This window comes from Artemia sp. Qi Xiang Cuo, chromosome 6 (assembly GCF_049724085.1).
Source record: "Artemia sp. Qi Xiang Cuo chromosome 6, ASM4972408v1, whole genome shotgun sequence".
Classification (NCBI taxonomy): domain Eukaryota; kingdom Metazoa; phylum Arthropoda; class Branchiopoda; order Anostraca; family Artemiidae; genus Artemia; species Artemia sp. Qi Xiang Cuo.
This window is the reverse complement of record NC_142799.1, coordinates 65,352,084-65,374,848: the sequence shown is the minus strand read 5'-3', so window position 1 is coordinate 65,374,848 and position 22,765 is coordinate 65,352,084. Positions and strand designations below refer to the sequence as shown.

General features: G+C 34.1%; 1 protein-coding gene across 2 annotated transcripts in view; it reads right to left on the bottom strand.

Annotated features, from left to right (window-relative positions):
* sli (slit guidance ligand) overlaps positions 1–22,765 on the bottom strand; it is a 360,459-nt gene that overhangs the window by 150,044 nt on the left and 187,650 nt on the right. For both annotated transcript variants that reach the window (XM_089090917.1, XM_089090918.1), the window contains exons 12-16: positions 18,916–19,062; positions 10,967–11,038; positions 8,319–8,390; positions 2,870–3,039; positions 1,007–1,139 (exon numbers count right to left, since the gene is read on the bottom strand). In XM_089090917.1, coding sequence (XP_088947043.1) covers positions 1,007–1,139; positions 2,870–3,039; positions 8,319–8,390; positions 10,967–11,038; positions 18,916–19,062 — 594 coding nt within the window. The remainder of the gene's footprint in view (positions 1–1,006; positions 1,140–2,869; positions 3,040–8,318; positions 8,391–10,966; positions 11,039–18,915; positions 19,063–22,765) is intronic.

Sequence of the window (22,765 nt, the reverse complement as noted above, 5' to 3'; positions counted from 1 at the left end):
ACATTTCAATTTAGCGCCTATTTTTTAAATTTAGATTTGTCTTCGTTTTTTCTTCTAATCTTGGCAGCAAATGGCAAATGTTGGAAAAGAAATAATTTTTATTGCTAAATAAAGCAACAAATAGCCGAGGAAGCTGTAAAGTTCTTACTCATGCATGTAAAGTTCTTACTTATACATGTAAAGTTTTTACTTACAAATATATATATACGTGATGTAGTTACGAGGTGAAAACATTTGTTAGTCATTTATTTGAGGTAAAACATTAGAAATTATGACTATCTTGGAAAGAAATCCCCTGCCACAGGGACTGGCACTACTTTAAATTTAACGCCAGTAAAGGCTGGTTTGACAAATTTAGGAAAAGGAACAAAATCCACAGTATTGTTAGGCAGAGAGAGGTGGCAAGTTATAAAAAAGGAAGAATCGGAGAAGGTTGTGGCCGAGTTTTGTGACACGATAAAGAGAGAGCGCTTTCTCCCTCATCAGTTGTTTAATACAGATGAAAATTGATTATTTGAAAAAATACGGCAAAGTTTGCCTTACCAGATGACTATAATTTTTATTTATTTGTAAATTTTTGTAAATTTGTTAATCCTGTCTTTGAAAAATACATGAATCATTTAAGGACAAATCCTGACAAATAGAAGATTATAAATTTTTATATCAAGCAAAAGTTCTACAAAAAGAGTAATATTAAGAAAGATAACCCTCTTCGATTTGATTGAATATTAAATTTTGAGGTCTAGCGCTAATGTCTTCTTATTTAAAACTTCGCGCTCCGATGACTTTCATAACGCCAGGCGACGTTCAAAACGTTCAAGTGAAGCACAAACGTTCAGTTTGAGAAAAAAATTGTTCATCCTATTCTAGCTCAACGCCACAACACAGATTAATTTCTAGGATCTCAAGAGCCTGTCGAAAGACAGGAATGAAAAAAAAAAATTTTATGGTTTTAATTATACTATTTTAATTAAACATATAGGAAGGAGGATCGGCGGATACTTACAATTCCGTTGTTTCAGCTGGGATGTTTTTTGGTATTTCTTTAAATTTTGCCTTGCTGCATCTGACAATAGTTCCAGAACAAATGCATTTTGGAGGGCAGTAGTTTTCTCCTACGCATCCTTCATCAGAATCACCTATAAGAAGAATCACGTATAAATACGATGGAGATAGAAATCACCTATCAGAAGAATTTAGCACTTGGGACTGTTACTGCCAAAGAGATGAAGTGTAGTGGCATTTTAATGCCATATCAATTTCTACTAGTTTTTGCCATATTATGTATCAAGTTGTCATTTGTTTTCCAGACCTTATTTGACTCGCAAGATGCATGAAAGTTTCCGTCTCATAGCATTTAAAGTATATAATTTATGTCACCTTATATGTATGATAAATATACATAATATTTTTTTATCATATTATATATTTTAATTGTAAATCAAACTTTTAATTTAAATTTAATTTTTATTGTATATTATATACTCTATGTTTTTTTAATATATTATTGCATATTTATGTGTCCATACAAAGGTTACGCCTAACCAAGCATATCGCCTTTTCTCACTTGTAAATATAAGTGGATATTGAACTTATGAAATAAAAAAATAAAAAAGTCCTTTTAAAAAAAAAAAAAAGATGAAAAAAGTCTTTAAAAAAAAGGATAAGGGCGTCATAGGGCGTCAAATCGACGTTTCAGTTGCTGGGTCTTTTTTCATAGTAACAAGTAGTAAGCTTGTCACCCGACCTTGCTGCGGCGGGGATCGAACCCCGGGCCCAAAATATCTTAGAGGGATTAAAAAGGATAAATCTTCATTGTAAAAAACAATTGCTTGTTACTAGTAGTAAAATTAAACACACACATTGTTCAGTTTTGTGCTCTCCCAGGAAACCCGTGTCATGTAACATGACACCTTTTGAATTATCACAGCCACTTCAGCAATAAATACTTATAAGCTAATAATAAAAATATAATAATAATGAAAATAACATATAAATGCGTAACCAAACTACGATTGCTTCAAAAAACGAGTTTTGGGAGGTTCCAGTTTGAAGTTGCTGAATTAGGAGAAAAGCTATGGCGTTAAGTTTTGAACTGATCTAAGTGAAAAATATATTCATCAGCCAAAATTAGTAGTCTTTCTATATTATAACAGTATCAGAAAACCCCTTAGCCAGGGTACAATAATCTGAGATGGCGTGCAGAGCATGCCACAGTTCAGCTCCTTCGGGACGAATATAAAAGCCTACGATAAGAAAGTGGTCCGAGCCGTAAACTAAAAGTATTAACAACGTTTTCTTCTCAAGAATCACATAAACGCCAAAAATTACACAATTGAGGGATTATTATATATCATACGCATGACAGTGATTTTAAATGTTACCCTCTTTAAATGGTTATATCATAATTTATTTATTTTGAACAAGCTAAGCATTTCTAAGAAAAAAGTCTATATCATCAGAAAAAAGCAAATTCTGCTGGAATACCAATTTTTAAACTAAGATACATTTTACTGATTTTTTTTTCTTTTTTTTTACGAACTAAGCATTTACTAGGAGAACTTTCGAAAAAGTAAGTTTGCGGAAATAGTAACAGGCAGAGTAAAATTCGGCTTACATGACCAGCAAATTTTCAAATAAAATCAAAAATACGAGCAAGGAGGGGGCGGAGGGGAACGCTTCTTTGCATCGAAGTAGTCAGTTTTTTTCTGTCATTTTTTCTCCCTCTTTTCACTGCTCGAATTAATTATTAAACTTCTAATTCACTTCTATGGACTCTTGAAAGGCAAGGGAAGGCATTCACTTATATAAACCTTCCCCAACCCCCCCCCCTTCCAAAAAAAACAGTATCCTTTACAAAGATACTCACTGCTGCATCTGAAGTCATAAGAAGGAACTTCCTGAATAGGCATTGCATTAAGCGGAGTGGGAGAATGACATCTAGGCGTTCCAGTAGAGACTTCTTTCTCTTTTTTCCTGAGCCAGTCTCCAAACCATGATAGATGGCATGAACAGTGGAAGGGATTTCCAAGCAAGTTGCTAAAATGATGATAGAGGTAATCATAAAAAAGGTAAAATGGCAATAAATGGAAAAAGATGGTAAGATATAACAAATTAATCATCTACAAGGAAACGGCGTAAAATTACAACTTTTTCAAAAGATTAGGAAACTTCGTATCTATCCTAACTATTATAGTTATAAATACAATTAGAAAATGCAATTATTATAAATATTTGAATATAATTATTATAATTACAAAATGAATTAAAAATAATTATTCAAAATTAATATCTAATTCTGAAATAATTATTAATTAATTACTAATTTTCAAACCATAATATTTCGAATACGTTTAGATGAACACAAAGTATAAGTTTTGGAACAAACTTTTCAGTACTTCATCGTTTTTAGCTTACAATTTTTCATCGTAATATCCTATATAAACGAATATACAGAAATACTACCTAATATTTTACACTTAGAAAAGGTTGCTCTTATAGACAGTTGCTACAGTAGTAATAAAGGACTTAATATTTGTATGGAATGGGTATGGATGGAATGGATGGGTATGGAATGGGTATGAATGATTGCTAGTTTTTCGAAAAAAAAAAATGTTAATTTATTTGTAACGCGCTATTTGCAATCACACATTAATCCTCCAGATCAAGACTGGCCTACTGATCTTCCCTTTGAGATCAGCTTAACAACCCTTTTTGGCAATTATCAATGAAGTGTGAAAATTTCAGATACGCCCTTTCGGTATGACAGCAAGGAGTATGCAAACAAGATAAACAAATCAAATCCTTACAACTTTAGGGATATATTATTTATTTCAGATGTGTAAAAACATATCTTATATTCAATAATCTATGGTGATATTAATCAAACTATCATTAGGATCTAGCTACTGTTCGACTGCTAGACTTGAGATCTGAGTAATGCAAGAAAAACATGTCCTAAGGCGGTATCCAGGGTGGGGAGGGGGGTAGGGTGTTATCATTTTGTGGAATGTTTTTTTTCACAATCTTGATTTAGATATTCTAATAAGTCACATGAGGCATGGAGCTGCCCCAACCTTAATTAATAAGGCAAGAGAATTAAAAATGAAAATGATTGGGTAACGCAAGAAAAAAGATGCCCAAAGAAAATGTTGGTGAGGACGGGGGATTCGATTCTTGGTGTCGCTGGCTATTTGGTTTGGAACGGGGTTAGGTGGCGTGACTCTTTAAGCTCACACAGAATCAACCGAGCTCCTAATGGGTACATGGAGAAATCTTGGGAAGTTTAACAGCAAGGGTGTGCGAAAGCACAGGATGGATGGCCCCCAGTCCCCTATTGCACTTTCTGGCTGAAGAGCCATGAAACGGATAGCAGCACTACAGGTAGGGACTGTAAAGTTGTTGTTTTTTTATTGTTTAAATTCAAATAATTTACATTTATTGTGACCCCTTAAAACCTTCAGAAAATCTAATACAAAAATCATAAAAAATTTATCCATTTTTGTTTTACATATTTTAATTTTTTAAACAAATATAGCCAGCTAAAGATGCATTTTTGTTATGGTATACTTTGGTTTGTTTTAGGTATATTATCTTTCATGCATGTGTTTTAAGTGAAAATACGTCCTTGAACCTAAACTTATATGCTTTAAAAATATGGCCGACTATAATCGGTCAAAATAGATGATGTATCAACGGGCCAAAGAAGATTCGTCCAGAGGTAATTTTAGGAGGGGATGAGGGACACGTGCCCCGGGCGCAGAAATTTTAGGGGCCATAAATTTATAATAAAATAATTAAACAGATATGATTATTTTGTAATTTAAAAATTGTTTACCTTTATTAATATAAAGTAGAGGGTGCTATTCAGACACGTACGCAGGAATTTGTTTCAGGGGGGGGGCAAATCCTTCAGATCCCTTATTCTGTGATAAGTATCAGAAAATTACGGTAAAATACAAAAATCGTGAGACTTCGGAGGGGGGGGCCGGAGGCCACACTGCGTCCCTGCCAGGTGGTGTTAATAAATGGAAATAATCAATGAATTATGAATTAATTAATACAATAAAAAATAATAAAAACAACTCAATAAAAATAATTAATAATAACTGAATAATTTAAATCATAAATCGAAATAACAAAAAAATAAATTATTAATTAATTAATAGACTGAAAATAATTTTGTGAATAAATAAAAAAATTTCAAAAAATTTGGCTTAAAGATTTTGTGGGAGACAGGGGGGGGGGGTTGCTAATCAAGATTTTGCGCCGGGCGCAAGAAAGGCCATCACCACCCCTGGACTCGTCTTAAAAGAATTGGCTTCATGGGCGTAGGGTGGGAGGGGGCAGCTGCCCCCCCCTAGACCTTCAAATTTACATTATATATGGCTGAAAAAGCAGATGGTTTGGAAAAAGCAGTTTATAAAACTCCATCACACTATCGACTGCCCCCCCCCCCCCTAGACAATATGCTGCCTAATCCTGCCTACGCCCATGATTGGCTTGTTTCAATTGTTTGCCCTTTCCTTGCAATCGTCTTTGTGACAACCGACACCTAACATTTATGTTTGTATGAAGATCCATGCTTATAGTCACAACAAAAGACTGTGAAGATATAACAATAATGGAAATTAGTGTTTTTTTTTTAGTTAGATTAAAAATTAGCTGGAATACTAAAATTTAGACACTTAACTAAAGAAAAAAGCTAATACCACATAGCTTTATGCTTATACCCATGTGTATTATGCATCATTGCCGGAGCCCCACCCTTGACTAATGAACAAAACTTAAAAATCAACAATCAGCATTTTTCACTAGAAGAGTAATCAATTTATGCGCATGTCAATAAAACAACGAATACAGTAATTTACAGAGTCATAAATATCTGAAATTTCGATACAACTTCAAATAGGAAACGTAACACAGACAGACAAGTGCTATTTTATGGAAATTGGAACAAGTTGAAGCATGGAAGTGGCAAAAAATTGTATATCGTGCCAACTTCAGCTATCATGCTTCAATTTAATTTTTATTGGCATAAAGCCAGGGGCGGTAACTTAATTTGGGAGAATCATGGATGACACTGCCGAAAGGCCCATACCAAGATGTTTAATATGAGGATAAGAATTTGAAGTGACAATTTAGAAAGTTCTCCCAGAGTCTCATGGAACTCCTTAATTAAACAGAAACCGTCCAGGACAAAAATCTGGGTGCGCGGAAAAATTTTCTTAAAAGGTGGGGGAGTACTTGTATGATATATCAACCACATAAAGTACCCATATTGAGAAGATAGTTCCCACTTCATAATATGCAGAATAATCATAGTTAACACATTTTACATGCAGTCTCGCTATACTTTACCCCCTCCCCCCTAATGTACCAATGGATTCAGCGCATTTTGTTTTAACAGGATGATTTATGAATATCACTTTATTTTTAGTTTGCTAGATTAGGCTAGTTTATTTTTTTCCTTGTGCACTGTATTTGGTTTAAGACTTGAGTCACATAGTACCTTTTGAATAACTGCAACTGAACTGTGAAGTTTCCGTTTGGAACTAGGATAATTTGTTTCAATAATGCAACAATAACACCGACTATGATAGGGATATAATTGTCATCAAATACAAACCTAAGCAGAGGGATAGCACCCACCGTGGCCTTAAATTGTTCCACTTTTAATTAAATAATTTTTTTTTGGGAACTGCCGGTCTGTCTCTAAAAATTAAAAAAGGATCGCAACTTTCCTTAAAAAGCATTCTTACCACTCAATCTTTTTTCGTCTATCAAAAGGTCGTATGGAGTAATTCCGTATTTAGCAGCGTGTTTCAGCGTCCCAAATTATACCCTAATCGGCTACTCCCAATAATCTCGTATAGAACTACACCAGTAAGAATGCCTGACATCATGTTATTTCTGATTATTTCTGGGGGAGCGTCTTCCTTGCCTGAGTGCATTTTAATTTTGTGGATTTGTCTCTTACATTTATAGAGATTTGTCAAAAGGAGAAAATTCATGAAAATACTAACGTAAAGTATAAAATGTCCGACAAAAAGAAGATAATTAAAATTCCAGGCAATGAATCCCCCCCCCAAACAAAAAAGAAAGGCTGACCCGATTTGGTTGCAGTAAAAGGACACTATACGAATTTTACAGGAGAGCATACAAACTGAAAAAGAAACGTTTAGGGTTGTTCGATTGTTATTAATGACAAACGGTTCGTCGAAAGAAGGTTTTTTTTTTACTTGACCTTCGTGATAAGGCAAACACAACGGCGATTCAAAAGCACCAAAAACCAAATTTTTCAATTCCTGGGTGACCAAATGGAGGGACTTATCCGAAACAATCCACTAGCAGCGCTAAACTAAGCTGAATTGTATATTACATCTGAGGAGATTAAGTTAGTTGGATAAGTAGTACTTGCAGCTTTGAGACAGAGTTTTGGGGCATAAAATTGTTAAAGAGAGTGTGGTTGCTGGTTAAAAAGCACATCTTATTACCAAACAACCGGATATTTTGCATTCCTACCCCAAAAAAAATTTCAACCACCGAACACTTACGCAGGTTGCCTTTTAGGGGGGTGGAGGGCATAACATTGATTTTACAGCCAGAAATATATGGATGATACGGAAAATATATGAAATCATAGAATCTTAGACGCCTTTGAATCTAAGGCGAGAAGGTGGGTAAAAGATTCTCTGTGAACACACCAGCCCGTATCTTTTATCCATTCATACAAATATGTGAATATGTGATCTTCCCAACTACAATTTTCAGCAGCAAATACTCTAGTAAGTAGAACTGGACTCCTTCGTATATTTACTGGCTGGTTATAAATAATATTCCTCCTCGAATAGATAAACTTATCTTAGATAGTTTCAAGTGGAAAGATAGCGTATTACCCTTTTGTTTCTATTTTTTAACCTTGCTTAACATGGATGGAATAAAAGCTACATTTCTAGCTTCTAAATACTGTCGTATTCTGGTATTTGAGACCATGCTTAACATTGTAATGTGCCGGAAAAGGGAGAGTCCCCAAGCTAATTTCTCGATGAAAATTTCCAGATAACAATTTTTTTCGTTTTTTGGGGGGATGGACCTCGCCTCCTAAATAAGAGCTTAAGGCTTTCCCACATTGTAAATAGTCGAATTGATAGCGCGAGGTAAATATAAAAGTTTTAACAGCGAACAAAATTTTCCAAAATAAATGAAAAGATAAAGTTAATAAAAGATAAAAAGCGATAAAGAACACATTTTAATTACGGATCAAATAGAAACGGGAAAATGAATTAAGGAAATAATTACAATTAAGGTAAACTTACAGAGCCATCAATGACCGTAGATAATCAAAGGATCCTGGTGTGACACATGTAATTTGGTTATCAGAAAGAGACCTAAAATAATTGACATTATGAGAAGCTATAGAAAAATATGGTCGGTCGTCCTGCCACCGCAATCCTACTCTAAGAGCGCCAATCAGGGGGGGGGGGGGCAAAATCCCATCCTATATTTTTAAAAATACTTTTTAAGATTATCATAAAGAAATTTTAATAAAAATGCCCTGCCCCTCAACATTATCGTGAGCTGGCACCCCTCTTCTACTCATGAGGAATGTGAAATCTATGAGGTTTTTTCGGTTGTGCAACTCTTAACTAAAAATGCTCCCAATTGCTAGATAACAAATGCTAGTAACTGAATAAATGGGTGGGAAATTTGAAATATATAAGCTTGGACAAATAAATCAGCACAGCCTAATAGGCTAGCCTTTTCCTTTAGACATTTGTAAGAAACCCAAAAAAGAATTTGTTAACTGAGAAATATTAACAGTCATAAGTAAAAAGTAAGTATGACGGCACTAGACCCTAAGGTCCAAACCGGCGGTGCTGATCTCCGTTTCGTGGCCCTTCAGCCAGGAAGTGCAATGGGGGGCTAGGGGCCAGCCATCCTATTAGCAGTCATAGGTTCTCTATTAATGCCTACGGCACAGAATCTAATCATCCTGCTTTGCTAAAAAGGAAAAGTCTCTTGGCTTGCTTTTGAAGCAACGGCAAGCCAATCCTATTTGCTTCTAGCAGGGACCGTTGACACCCTTATGTGTCTCTTTCGCTCTCTCACAGTTGTCCTCCTGAACAGGATCCTCCCATGATGGCATCCTGCATTACCATGCAATTTAACTCATTGCTGGGTTAAGGTTTGCAGCTGGAGGGACGTGTCACACACGCCGGTGGTCCCATTTCAGCCTGCATCAGAGGGGCCTTTTTCCTCCTGCTTCTTCCTGGTTTGCTACGTTTTCATTTTTTGAATATTGTGCTTCAAATTCTCTCACAACCTTCTTCAGCAACGATTCAATTTGTAAGAGAAACTGGCTAACAAATTTTTCGTTTGCTCGCGGAAACGCAAACGGTAATGAATTTTAAGCTGAGAATTTTCTTTAGGAAAACGGCCCTGCTATTATTGCTTGAAAGGTGAATTATTGAATATAATACTGGACTGAGTTTAACAGCAGTTGGTGAGTATTTTATATATTTGATTTGTGTTAGTTTTTTCGAATAGGGACAAGGTGGGTGAAATTTATTTGTAGTTCATTGAGGCAACATTCCTATGCGCTTGCAATTAAGTATACAAATTTATTGTAGTCAACCTAATTATTGTCATAAGTGGGACACCAGAATTGGCTTTACGCAAATAAGCATTTAATCACTTTCAATAGTAATTATAGCAGACTTGACTTTTAAAAATAATTTTACTTGATGCAATCAGAACTTTGAGGTAGCAAAATAACCAAATTCGAGCAACTAGACTGATTTTGGGATGCCAAATTAACCAGAATTAATTGGAATCATTGCTATGCAATGTTGCCTAATATCTTAAGCATATGTCGGGTGGATATTGCTTAGGCATTTAAAGTATCTTCAGAGGGTTTAATTCGGTTCCTCTGCCAATGCCTACATCTACCCGAAATTCAATTTTGAGCTAAGGACTGACCAACCCTATCTCAACATGGCGAGTCCACTGGCTGAGTTAGAGTTGTGGTTCTGGACATACAAAACCAGTATCTACATGATAAAAACAACTTCCACCGGTTTTACATAGCCAAAGGATAGTAGGGATATACTGGAATTACGAAACTTAAAATAACTAGTACATGGTGCTTACCATACCTAGATTTTAGTAAAAATATACTTAGTAGCAGGAAACAGAGTGGCAAAAAAGGAAGAAAACAGAGCTCAAAAAACTTTGACGAAATTCTGTGTTTTCCTATCTTTCTTCAGTTCCAAAAACAATAAAAATCAAAATTTTGCAATTTTCTCAAAAATCCTAAAAAACTGGATACTAGGTTTTGGCAGAGATAGACGAACTGGAATCGTACCATTTTAGATACGTGGGAAAATGTTGTACAAAATAGCACTGTTGCGCCTGAATATTAGTAAATCTATGCTCAAATTTTAATTGAAATTAAAAGGAATTTTAAAAACTATTTCTGACAATTATAAAAATCGAAAAGATATATGATTATTAATTATTAAAATATTGCAGTTTAATATTCCCAAGATACTTAAATATAGAAGATATTTAATTAAGATACAAGTTTATCACGATTAACTTATATTAACTATTAAAACTGAAGACTTAATCTAGTAGAGAAAATTATAATTCAGCACAACGTTTTCACTTGGAAATGAAGAAATTAGATAAAAATATTTTTAAACTTATTAAAAAATTAAACTTGATTTATCAAAAAATTAAGTGAGCAATATAAATAAGAGGGATTTCTCAAATGTTAAATGAAAATAAATTAAGTAAGCTCGAACTTAAATTTCAAACCATGGAATAGTATTCCAAAGATTTTATATTTCTTCTGCCTTCTTCAAATAAATCTCAATTGTAAAAACTGAGGCCTTAATGGCCATAGTTTAACAATATAATAATATAGAACAACAAGCAATATTATAAAGTGAGTATAACTTACAAAGTTTTGACGTTCACCAGCCCAACAAACATTTTGTTGTGAATTTCTTTCAACTTATTCTCTGATATATGCCTTAAAAAAAATAATAAAGAAAATTAAAACACACACATGTGTTAGAAACACGAAAAACACCGTGGAAAGGGCACCCCTTTTCACGATGAAAGGGGTTCCTTATGGAAGAAGGGCACCCTGCTAAACTGAGAATGGTACTTTTTTTGCGGTTTTGAATTTTTTTTGTAGTAAACCTTGTCTTCGTCAATTATGTTTGGCTACCCAAATCCAAAATTCAAAAAATAAAGTTGTTTTTAAATTAGTGTAGGTGACATTAAAGTTTGAAATTAAGTGCAAAAGATGATTATGTCACCGAGAGGAGAGGCGGTGGGATTATTTATAGAAAAAAAAAACACGAAAAAAGGAAAAAACAATAGATCAAAAACAATTGTAATAAAAAATGTCGATGCTTCTATAGAGTGCAAATTTTAAGATGGATTTAAGTCAAAACAACAGCCAAGAAAAAAGCTTTTCTGGCAAAAAAAAATCAAAAATTCGCCAGCATGTCAGCCTCCTAGCGCTCAACGCTTTGATAAGTTTAAAATAGCAGTATCAGCAGTAAGAGTAGCAGAGGACTCCTGACAATATCCTTGTAGCGGGGAGGGGTGGATGAGGTTTAAATTTTGTAGTAATTTAACTGGATTTTACTGGAATGCTGCCGTGTTTTAGTGAAATATGTTTTTTATATTTTTAGTTTCTGAAGAACTCTTAAAGGAATAATCCTATTGATTGAACAATAATTATCAAGTTTATGTATTTTGTAATTTTTAAGGACTGCTCAGGAAGAACTGCTCATAATTATAATGTTCAGAGACTTTAAGAGAGGCTAATATTCAAAACAGCAACTTAGGAAAAAAAAATTCTGGTTAAAAAAGAAATAAGGAATGGCGTTAATGACAGTATTTTCTTTAAAACTATATTTTGTAAGTTAAAACAAAATCAATATTAATTTTTCTATAAACCTTTACCGTATATATAAGGTGTTAAATTTTTATGAAATAGCTCTAGACGAAGAACTTTTTGCTTTCTAATGTTCTATAATCCAAAAAATAATAATTTCATTTTTACTCCAACTGAGTTAAGTACTAAATAAAAACTCTTTGAAGGGGTCAATTTAGTAAAAAACAAGAACAAAAAAACCAAACAAATCAATTAAAAATATCAAAATTTCTGAGAGTTCGAATTTTAAGAATGGAAATATGGGTAGCCTACTTGTCTGTTATAGCGCCTATGTATATTGAAGCTAAGTAGAACTTGTTTCTTCGTTAGTTTCTTTCAGCTTAGCGTGAGACAAACAAAGACAAGTGACAGAATAGATGGGAAATATATAATTTGGGCTATATATTTGCACATTAGGGGGGGGGGGGTAAAGTATTTGGACTGTGTAAAGTTAGAAAACAATTCATACTTCATAATATGCAGAATAATTATACCTAACACATTAGGCATGCCGACCCACAGCACTTTACCCCCCCCCCCCCTCCCACCAATGTACGAATATATAGCCAAAATTTGTTAATAAACTAATATATTTTCATCATATTTTGTGATATTTCATTAGGAATGAGCGTCAGAGAAACAAGTTCTACTTTCTACTTAGCTTAAGCTTATATATATATATATATATATATATATATATATATATATATATATATATATATATATATATATATATATATATATATATATATATATATATATATATATATATATATATATATATATATATATATATATATATATATATATATATATATATATATATATATATATATATATATATATATATATATATATATATATATATATATATATATATATATATATATATATATATATATATATATATATATATATATATATATATATATATATATATATATATATATATATATATATATATATATATATATATATATATATATATATATATATATATATATATATATATATATATATATAATAGACAAGTACCGAAATATGTCATAACAGCAATAAAGACAAAAAGATTTTCCAGGAAAATAAAAAGTAAGAATTCGCCAGAATATCACCCCTACCCTGTTCAACACAATGGCATTTCTTTCAAACTATATTTTGTAAAAAAAAAAAAACGACATGATTATTACTTCCTCTATAGATCTTTATTATCACGTTAAGGCGTTGAATTGTTATGAAATAGCTCTAGAGACGAAGCACACTCAGCCCTGTAATGGACTATTGTTTTAGGAAAAGCAAGGGTTACTTTGTTAGTAAAGAGAGTCTATAAAAAAAAAAATATGTACTTACGTGTTATCCCGACCACACTCAAGAAGTTTGATCTGTTTAAAACCAATTTTTCTGTGTGTACTCTCAGATCAGCTTAGCTTAGCCTGAGTTTACTAATCAGCTTAGCCTGAGTGAGATAAACTACTATGCAGGTATCATTTTAATTAGATATTTAATATATAGAGTTGGTTAGGTATGTGATATCTTGCGATCACTGTGGGCGGCGTTCTATAGTTCTCTGTTGTAGTTTCTATAGTCTCGTTACTAAAGTATTATATTTTCGTTATATTTTGGTATATTTCATTAGGATTAACCTAACTTCACTTCTTGAATGTGGTCGGGATAACACTTAAGAACCAAAAAAGTCATTAGTAAGACATTTGAAGATACTTTGCCTCCTCTTAACAGAAACAAACTTCGTTTTCTAAGGTTGCAACTAGAAATAAAATTTTTCATTCTAGTTTAAATAAGCTCAGATCTCAAAATAAAAGAGAGAAAAAATACAATATCTCATAACCAAAGACCCTAAAATCCTAGATTTTATGCGTGTTAAAACTATCATGAAAGCTGTTTTAAAATGTTAAAATATCAGGAAATAGGGGACCGATTGGATATCCCAGGGATGGCTAGCCCAGAACTGTAGGGCAAAATGAAGGAACTTATTTCAGTTTAAATATATGTTGATAATTTGAAGATTAATGTTTTGTGGGAGGGGGGGGGGCCAATCTGTAGTTACTGCTCCTTTTTTCCCAATAAAAATGTTCTTCATTCTATTGCAACACCGGAGATCATTCCGCAACCAGGATGAAGTAAACTTCCTTTTCTGAATATTTGTATATCCTTTTCATATATTATCCTGTCATTCTAGGAATACTTCTTCTAGTCTTCCGCAGTATCAGGAAAGGGGGAAGATTCCCCGGCAACTATTCATCTCAAACGTCTTGATTGATACTAGATAAGTGTGCAGCATCTATGAGAAACTCCAATAGAAGGAAAAGCGAACATCTTTAAGTACCAGAAGATGTAAGATGAATTGACAAGGACCTCAACAGCGCTAGGGTGGCACCATTTGTGCTTGAATGTTCTTTCTCACATTGGAAAGATTTGTGGGTACTTGTTAATTGAACGAAACACACCCACAAAGTGAAGTTAGGTTAATCCTAATGTTAGTTAAGTTAATATAACCTTCAAATAACCTCAAACAGCCTTCATATAACCTTTAGTTTACATAATAGCATAATTTGGGCTATATTTTTGCACATTAGGAGGGGAAATCTGGTAAAGTATTTGGACAGCGCCCCTAACTTAACCTAACCTAGCCCCCACTCCCCTAATGCGCAAATATATAGCCCAAATTATACAAGTCCAATGCATTCTATCACCCGTCACTTGTCTTTGTTGCTCATTTTTGAGTGTTTCATTTGATTAATAAGTACCGATTTGTGGATAGCTTGGTTTTGCCAACAAATGTTGCGTGGATTTTAGAAGATAAAGGTAAAGAATACAGCATTGGACTTTACAGTCCCTACCAGCGGTGCTGATCTCCATTTCTTGGCCCTTCAGCAAGGAAGTGTCATGGGGGTTGGGGGCCAACCATTCTGTGCTTTCGCATACCCTTCCTGATTACCTTCCCCAGATTTCTCCAGGTACCCATTTGAAGCTGGTTCGACTCTTGGTTGCGCTTACAGAGTCACGCCACTGAACCCCGTCCCAATTGGGTACACTAGGATTCGAACCCTCGTCCTCTCGGACAAAGGATCCTAAATCCAGCGCACCAATCTACTCAGCTAGGAGTGGCTTGAAGAGCCCCTTTTTCTTACTTTTTTGCAAATACGATTGAATTAAATCTACGGTTGATGAATCTGGCAAAATTACACATCTTATAAAAAGCCAAATGAAATACAAGGTAACAAGTGGAACATAAGATAGTTTGATTTAAGGAAGAACGACTTATTTATTATTAGGGGGGAGCCACAAAACTGGATCGAGGCTCAGGCCTCAAAGACTCATTAACTCCAAGGACTTAGATACTTGGTATATCTATTATCCTTGCCCTGTCTAAATATTTGCGTCAACTAAAATCCGCCTAATATATGAATCACAAAATGCATTTGTAATTGGGTGTATTTTTACTCTATTATTTAAATTGAACACTATTTTTCCCATCAACCCTAGGTTTAAGTTAGTTTTGAGAGGAGTCACTTCTTCAACCATATTTTACGTCGCCCGAAAAAAAGGAGTCTCGGTGCGGGAAATTATTCGATTCACTGATGTTTCAATTAGTGGTGGAAAATGTCTTTTTTCCAACCGGCAAAATTGTGTTTAAAATAAATGAGCTTCCTCGTTTTTATAGATAAAGTCTTTTTTAAACGGATATTCAAAGAAATCTCCTTTTTTAGAGCTTGTTTAGGATAACTCAAGCCGAATTCTGTTTTCAATTACACGGACCATACAGAATTCAGAGCAATTTGTTCAATCTATGACCTGATACAGGACGTGAATAATAATTAAAATGCGGAAAAATATTTTAGTAGGGTTTTTTCGACCCGCAATAACTCCCAGTCTTACAAAAAACAAAATCATGACTTCTAAGGTGGCCACAAAGTAAAACTCTAACAGCTGAGCTTTATTTCTGCAGCTCAATTTCATTTCATCCATTTAAATGGAGTGTTCATAATAATGAATGTTCGGTACACATCTGTTTCAGATCAGAGTTAAAATACACATTTCCCTAGCCGGAAAAAAACTGCGAATGAAATAAATAATTGTTTCCTATTTACGAATTGGTATATAAATATATTACTAGTTTCTTATTAAACTGGTAAAACTGCACTTTTGACATCTCTTTTTAGACAATTCAATAAAGTCTTTTCCAAAAAACTAATAGAAACATTTAGAATTCTTTGCCAAAATCCTTTTAGCGACGCCTGTTGGTCACATTCATTCAATAACATTTACTGTCTTCCGTCAGTACTGAGCTTTATCTAGTAGTTATAGAAAGCACTTGTTCTAGTTTTCCTCAATATAAGGAAGTGGGAAGATTCCTCAGTTGAGATGAAGGGGGAAGATTCATCTTAAACATCTAGATTGATAATACATAGATGTAATGCGTCTACGAGAAACTCAAATGGAAGGAAATATGTGCATATAAATGCTGTAGATAAATTGACAGGGGCAGGAAAAAGCTATGCAAATATACGGAAGGTACTATTTGGCGTTGATGAGACGGGTAAGGCAGGGACGTATCTAAGAATTTTCCTCGAGACCGGGAGGGAGGAAAATAATAGAAAACAAGCTTATTTGATAATTTAAATAAGATTTGCCAAGAAATTCGAGAAGATTTAGGATTTTAGGGGCCAGGCCCTTGAGACCCTCTTGCGATCATCCTTGTGATAAGGCGTCAATTTCTAAGGGGTTACTCATGTGATCGAGGAAATATGCCAATATAATACCAACTTGATCCACCTCTAGGGTTTACCAGTCTTCTGAATTTGAAAATGAATTTAATCATTCGACTGCTATATTTAAAAAATGGGTGAAAAACAACTTTAAAACACAGATTCAAGGGCCGAAAAGCGTGCACAGGAATTAAATTTGGTTCGAGATGATTCGCTTAGAGCCGCTCAAAACAGGTAATTTCAACAAAAAAGCGGGGAATATTAAAATTCAGGTATTACGCTTCATGCATTGAAATGGATGCAGAGATTAATACTACCCATGGTAGTAGATACAACTATTCTATTAAAAGTAATAGATATAGTTTTTATGTGATCAGTTCTTATGTAAGTTTCAAATATATTTAGGGCAACTCACGTCTTCCATTGAAATGGAGTATCCGTAATAGCAAATAATCGATTCATCTCTGTTTGAAGAGCCGACTGAAGTCTTCGACCATTTGTCAAGAACCGCTCGCACCGTGTAATTTTTGAAAAAAAAAAGAAAAAAAAAAGAAAAAAAAAAAGAAAAATAGTAAAAATCTGGGGATGTCAGGGAGTAGCCCAAAGTATCCCCTTTTAAACATCTTATAATAGTTAGTTTGTGAGCCTCAGTCAATTATAACTGTACAATATTAATAGCATTAGTTTTGTATCCAATATATATTCGCTGGAGTTTATTTCTAAAGAGGGGGGGGGAAATTTGTAAAAACAGGTGACCTTTATGAAAAGAGGAAAACGATCGTCAAAAATAAGACTTTGGGGAGGGTGGCGTATAAGTCCACACTTATTGCTACCCCATATTTACGTCTTTCGAATAAACGTTGGCCAAATAGTATGGATAGAGCACGTTTATCACCTTGACTGTCAAGGTGATAAGTTTTGATTTATCACATTGACTGTCCGAGGTTATCACCTTGACTTTGCTTGTTCGACATATCTTATAACTATCCATTGTGTTCTTATGTGACGTTTTAATATCTTTAAATTTTTAAGTTTTTCTGACTGGCATAGAGAAAAAAGAAATTGTGAATTTCTTGTGCATTTGAAGATGAAAGAGTTCCTTTTTAATTTTTGTTTTTTAAGTTCTTGAATTTGGTCTTGGAAAATTATGCAATTGATTTTCAACCTTCATACCAATAAAAGTTTTTATTTTACATATTTATAACTATCCAAGGACCTTTCAAGACTATTAACAGTTACGACTAGCGATTTTCACTCTGTTGCTTCAACAGGACTCACGCCTTCCTCTCCTTTTGAACTAATGGCCATAACACTAGCGATAATCAGACAATCAAAGATTTTCCTTGTGACGTATTTAGTCATTTACATGTCCTCGTGACTTAGAATATATAATAACTAAGCATTGGAATTAGCATAATTTATTCCATATAGGAGGGGGCTGCCCCTTCCTCATCCTCAACCTCCCCCTCGTGGTTGCAGAAACTTCGGAGCATGCTTGTTAGATCGAAAATTGAGAGTTCTAGTCTTTTTTTATAAGTCAAAAGTGACTGGAGACCAACGAGCCCCTTTCCTAAAACTGTTTTTGATATCTGGTCCTTTTGTTACCCCTTTGGACCTCTGATCGACAATTTCAGGTACCTATTATGTACTTTCTCTATGGCTGCTCAATATTGCGTTTGAGGTAATTTCCCATGGTGGGAAATTATCAGGGGAAGAATTTTCGCGGGGGGGATTTTCGGCTGGGAATTTTCCAAGGGGGGAGGATTTTCCGGGCGAATTTTCCAGAGAGGAGAATTTTCCGTTGGGGGGACGCCGGCTTTCCTTTAGAGACCTAATGTATGACTCCCCCTAGAAGTAGTTAAGGGTTGTTACTCCTTGAATAATTAGCTCAAAGGAAAATTATCGTAAACAGAGCATTACATAAATAGGCTACTACAATGCGGAAAATGAATGCTAGTCAAGAATAAATTATGAGTTTATAGTATAGTTTTATGGACATATCTTTTTAAAAAAAATTATACGTTTTTTTTTATTTTTTTAACGCATGAAATCCTGTCTCAAAATTTGGGTATATCAAACCACGTAAGCCTATTTGCAGGGAAAAAATGGCAATATTCGGGTATATCCTGTTTACTTACTTGTCTACATTTTTGTTTCTATCCGACGCAAAAAAATACCTACAAGTCAACTAGTTGACTAATCTAAAACTAAGAAAAAGGAAGAAAAAATTCTTACATTTCAAGCAAAGCTACAGCACCGTCAAACGCCAGTGGCTCAATAACATTTATCATATTTCGTCGCAAATCTAATTTAATAAGACTGGGCAAGGACTTGAAATAGCCATTCGCTCGAATTCGAGTTATTTCATTGCCAGGAAGTAACCTAAAACAAAGTTAGCTAATGAGAAAAAGCATAAAAAGTAATATTTACCATAAAATATATATTCCCAGAAAAAGTCGTAAATGCAACTTTCTGTACTGCATGGTTAAGCTAAACTACCGTACGTTAAAGTATTTCACGCTTAAGCAAGTCCTTTTACAGTAGGCTGATGTATCCATAAAACCATCATAACCGTCATCTAAAACTATCAGAGTCATAGTCAGACTATAAAAACACTTAAAATATGGAAGAAAGATGGGGATTAAAGCTTTGATCAAGCGTGAAAGGCTTTCTAGGAAAATCTTATTAATTCATTTCAAAATTCATTAATTGCTCATCCATGAATTCCATTCTGTTGCTACCATATTGACTTTTCAGTAACATATTAAAAACTTACGTCAATCAATTTATTTAAAGAAAACTTAAAAAAAAATACAAAGCTTTAGACCCCCACAAAGGCTCCTTGGCCTGTGAGAGTGGGAGACTAAACAGTATATTAAATAATATCACTAAAATCAAAAAGAAGGACAAGAAAAAATGGGAGAGGAGAAAAACAAGAAAAAAAATAAACGCAATACATGATTATATAAAAAAAACAATCATTCGTTAAGATACACTAGCGAAAACAATAAATAAAGGAGATGGGAAAGAGAATATAATAGACCGAAGAAAAAAAATTAAACAACAACAACAAAAATACCATGTCAATCAAAATGCCGTGACATAAAACTTTATATTTAATGCTGTCACGGCATTTACGTGACGTTAATGGCGTGACGCATGCACTATTATAGATTAAATTTGCTCCGTAAGATTACATAGCGTCTTTAGTTATGCTAGTGTGAAAAGGTTTTACGGTTTAGTGCCAAAGATCCATTACATTAGGGAACAAATGTTAAACAAACTTACGATGTAAACTGGTTTATTATGAGTTAATAAATTTTTTTCTGATCAAGCATAAACTGGGTTACATTTGTAAGTCACGTAACGATAGTTGTTCTATAGTGTCGTCCTTTCATGGTTAGAGGGTATACGCGAAGAGAAAATTAGAGATTAGCCTCCTATGCTTTCGTGTTAAAAAATATGCTTTTATTCCATTGGTTAGTTTTTGTGACAACGGTCGTCTTATAGCGAATCATACAAACCAAATATACAATGGAATTTCTTCTAGCTCCTTACTAATCAAGAGAGTGACTAAAATAAAATAGAAAACAATGCACAATAGAGTCAAGTCTGTCCAATCCTGAAAGTGGCCAAAATAAAGCAAGATTAAATAAATAATTGAATTATTCCGGTCAAATTCAGAACATTATATTCTGGAAGTTACATGGATGTTTAGATAGTTATATCTGGGTATTACATTCAGATAGTTACATTTGGGAGTTATATGAATGTTTTAGAGGTTGATGATTTAGAGGTTGTAAGGAAGTATTTAACGGAGATTGAACTTCCTGTGAAGGTGTAAAGAGGGAGGATTTAAATTGAATTGGGATGGTGGAGGAGCGTGCGTAGCTATGTTGGCCTTTAGCGACTTGGTGCTGCAGTGAGTTGTTAGTAGTAGTACCCGTAGTAGTTTGGGAAGTTGTTTTTTTCAACTGTCAAAACAGTCGAGCCGTCAGGCCCGGTTACGTCCCCGACTTCATTACACTTTGTGGAGCCCAAGCTAGAACAGTCACTAACTTTGCCTATCTTAACTCCGTGAATATGAATGAGGGCTCCGTGCAAGCAGAACTGACTAGCCGAATTACGAAAGCTTCTTCTGTCACTGGAAGACTCAATGCCATTTGAAGAATGCTCTATATTTCTCGGCACACGAAGGTGCGTACATACAACCCATCTGTGAGCCGAGTTTGACGCTATGCTGCCGAGATATTGCTCCTCCATTCCACCATCTTGAGTTGATAGACGTCTGACAGCCGAAATAACTCCATTGAATCGAGGGGCTCTGATGCGACAAATTTGTGAGTAACAAAAGACCACTTGCTCTTGTCATCAAGTGCCATTCTCAATTCAGATTGCCCAAAGAACCCTCATCTATTTTGGGAACCTCTTATGAACACCAACGGAAGTTTCTGCTCGAATTGCGTTCGATTTCAACCTTGCATCATACAGTGGCGGATCCAGGATTTTTATAAGGGGGGGCACAAAATTGGTTGATCCCATAGGTTGATCCGAACTTGCGTTATGAGCAAGTTTACTAACGCAAACTTGCGTTAATTAAGTGAATTACACTACTTTAGACCATTTTAGGGGGGCGCGCCCCTTCCCCCCCCCCCCCCTGGATCCGCCACTGGCATCATATGATTGATCGCACCTGAGGGGGTAACCCTCAGACCAGATGCAAGGAAATCCTAAAGAAGCTCATGAAAATGGTTGACATTGCTGGTGACGAGGCTTATCTCATAGGTGCATATCGATCCGTCTAGAGGAGTAAAACTGCGACAACTATTGCGCTACTTACCATGCGGAGTTTAAGTTTTTACTTTCATTATGTATCTTCTTATTTTGTTTCTATAATTTTCAGCCCAATTTTTTCTCACTGGTTTAATTTCCGCAATCGTTCTTGCTTTGCTTGAACATTTAAGATTCCTTGCTAATTATATTATATAATTATATATATAATATAATGTATTATATAAATTATATTATATTAATTTTATATATAATATAAAATTATATATTATATATAATTATAATTATATTATACAGGCAAAATATCGGCTCTTTTAGTGCAGCAAAATAGGCTGCATTTTTGTTCATGTGAATCCTTAGAACCCTTTTCTTAGTTCTTCTTTTTATTTTTGTTTAATATTATTTAAAGGCTGATAATTTTCGTATTCCCGTTTTGTCGTAATAGCAAGGTGTTTTTTGTTATCATATTAAAAGAAAAAACCTTGGTCATTGGGAAACAATACAATCAGTATTTAATTATTAATATATAGCAAATGATTATTATTGAATGGGAGAATGTTATCATAACATAGTTATAATTATTATTACATAGCGAACTATTACCTAATAATATGTATTATTTATAGCAAGTGAGCATTATTATATATATTATAATGATTATTATATGCAATAATTAGAATCATATAAGAAATAGTAACAAAGTGTTTATAATTTTATTATGATCATTAAATTACACAATTATTCCATACTATGACCGTAGAATACAGCAAACAATTTTTTGTCTTCATGAGCTTCCCTTTACTTAGTTCCTCTTGTTATTTTTCTTGTTTTGAGGGCAAAAAAGGTTCGAAATTATTTCAGAGCTGATAATTTAAGCTTCAGATATTTCATTCACCTAGTTTTCTTTCTTATCCGTTCTGTTAAGCCACACACAATCACTGGCCTTAATTCACCAAAATATAGGTAGGGGGGGGGAGACTAAATATGTACTTCAAAATCTGGGGCGGAGGGTTTTGTTCTTTTTTCCAATTTTTTAATGACAATACCCAAAATCTTTTTTTTAATCTAGGGGAGGGAAAAAAATTTAGGGGGGACGAATTCCCAACTGCCCTCCACCAATTTAAGCCCATGTCCCTGATATCTAACTTTTTACATGTGAGCGGTAGTGAGTTAAAGCAATCCCCAAAAACAATTAATATTTCTGAAGAAAATTAACTACTTCGAATAAAAACATGAAAATAAAACACAAATTTGTAACTCAAAGGGCTAATAAAGATATGGGGCAAAATGTACG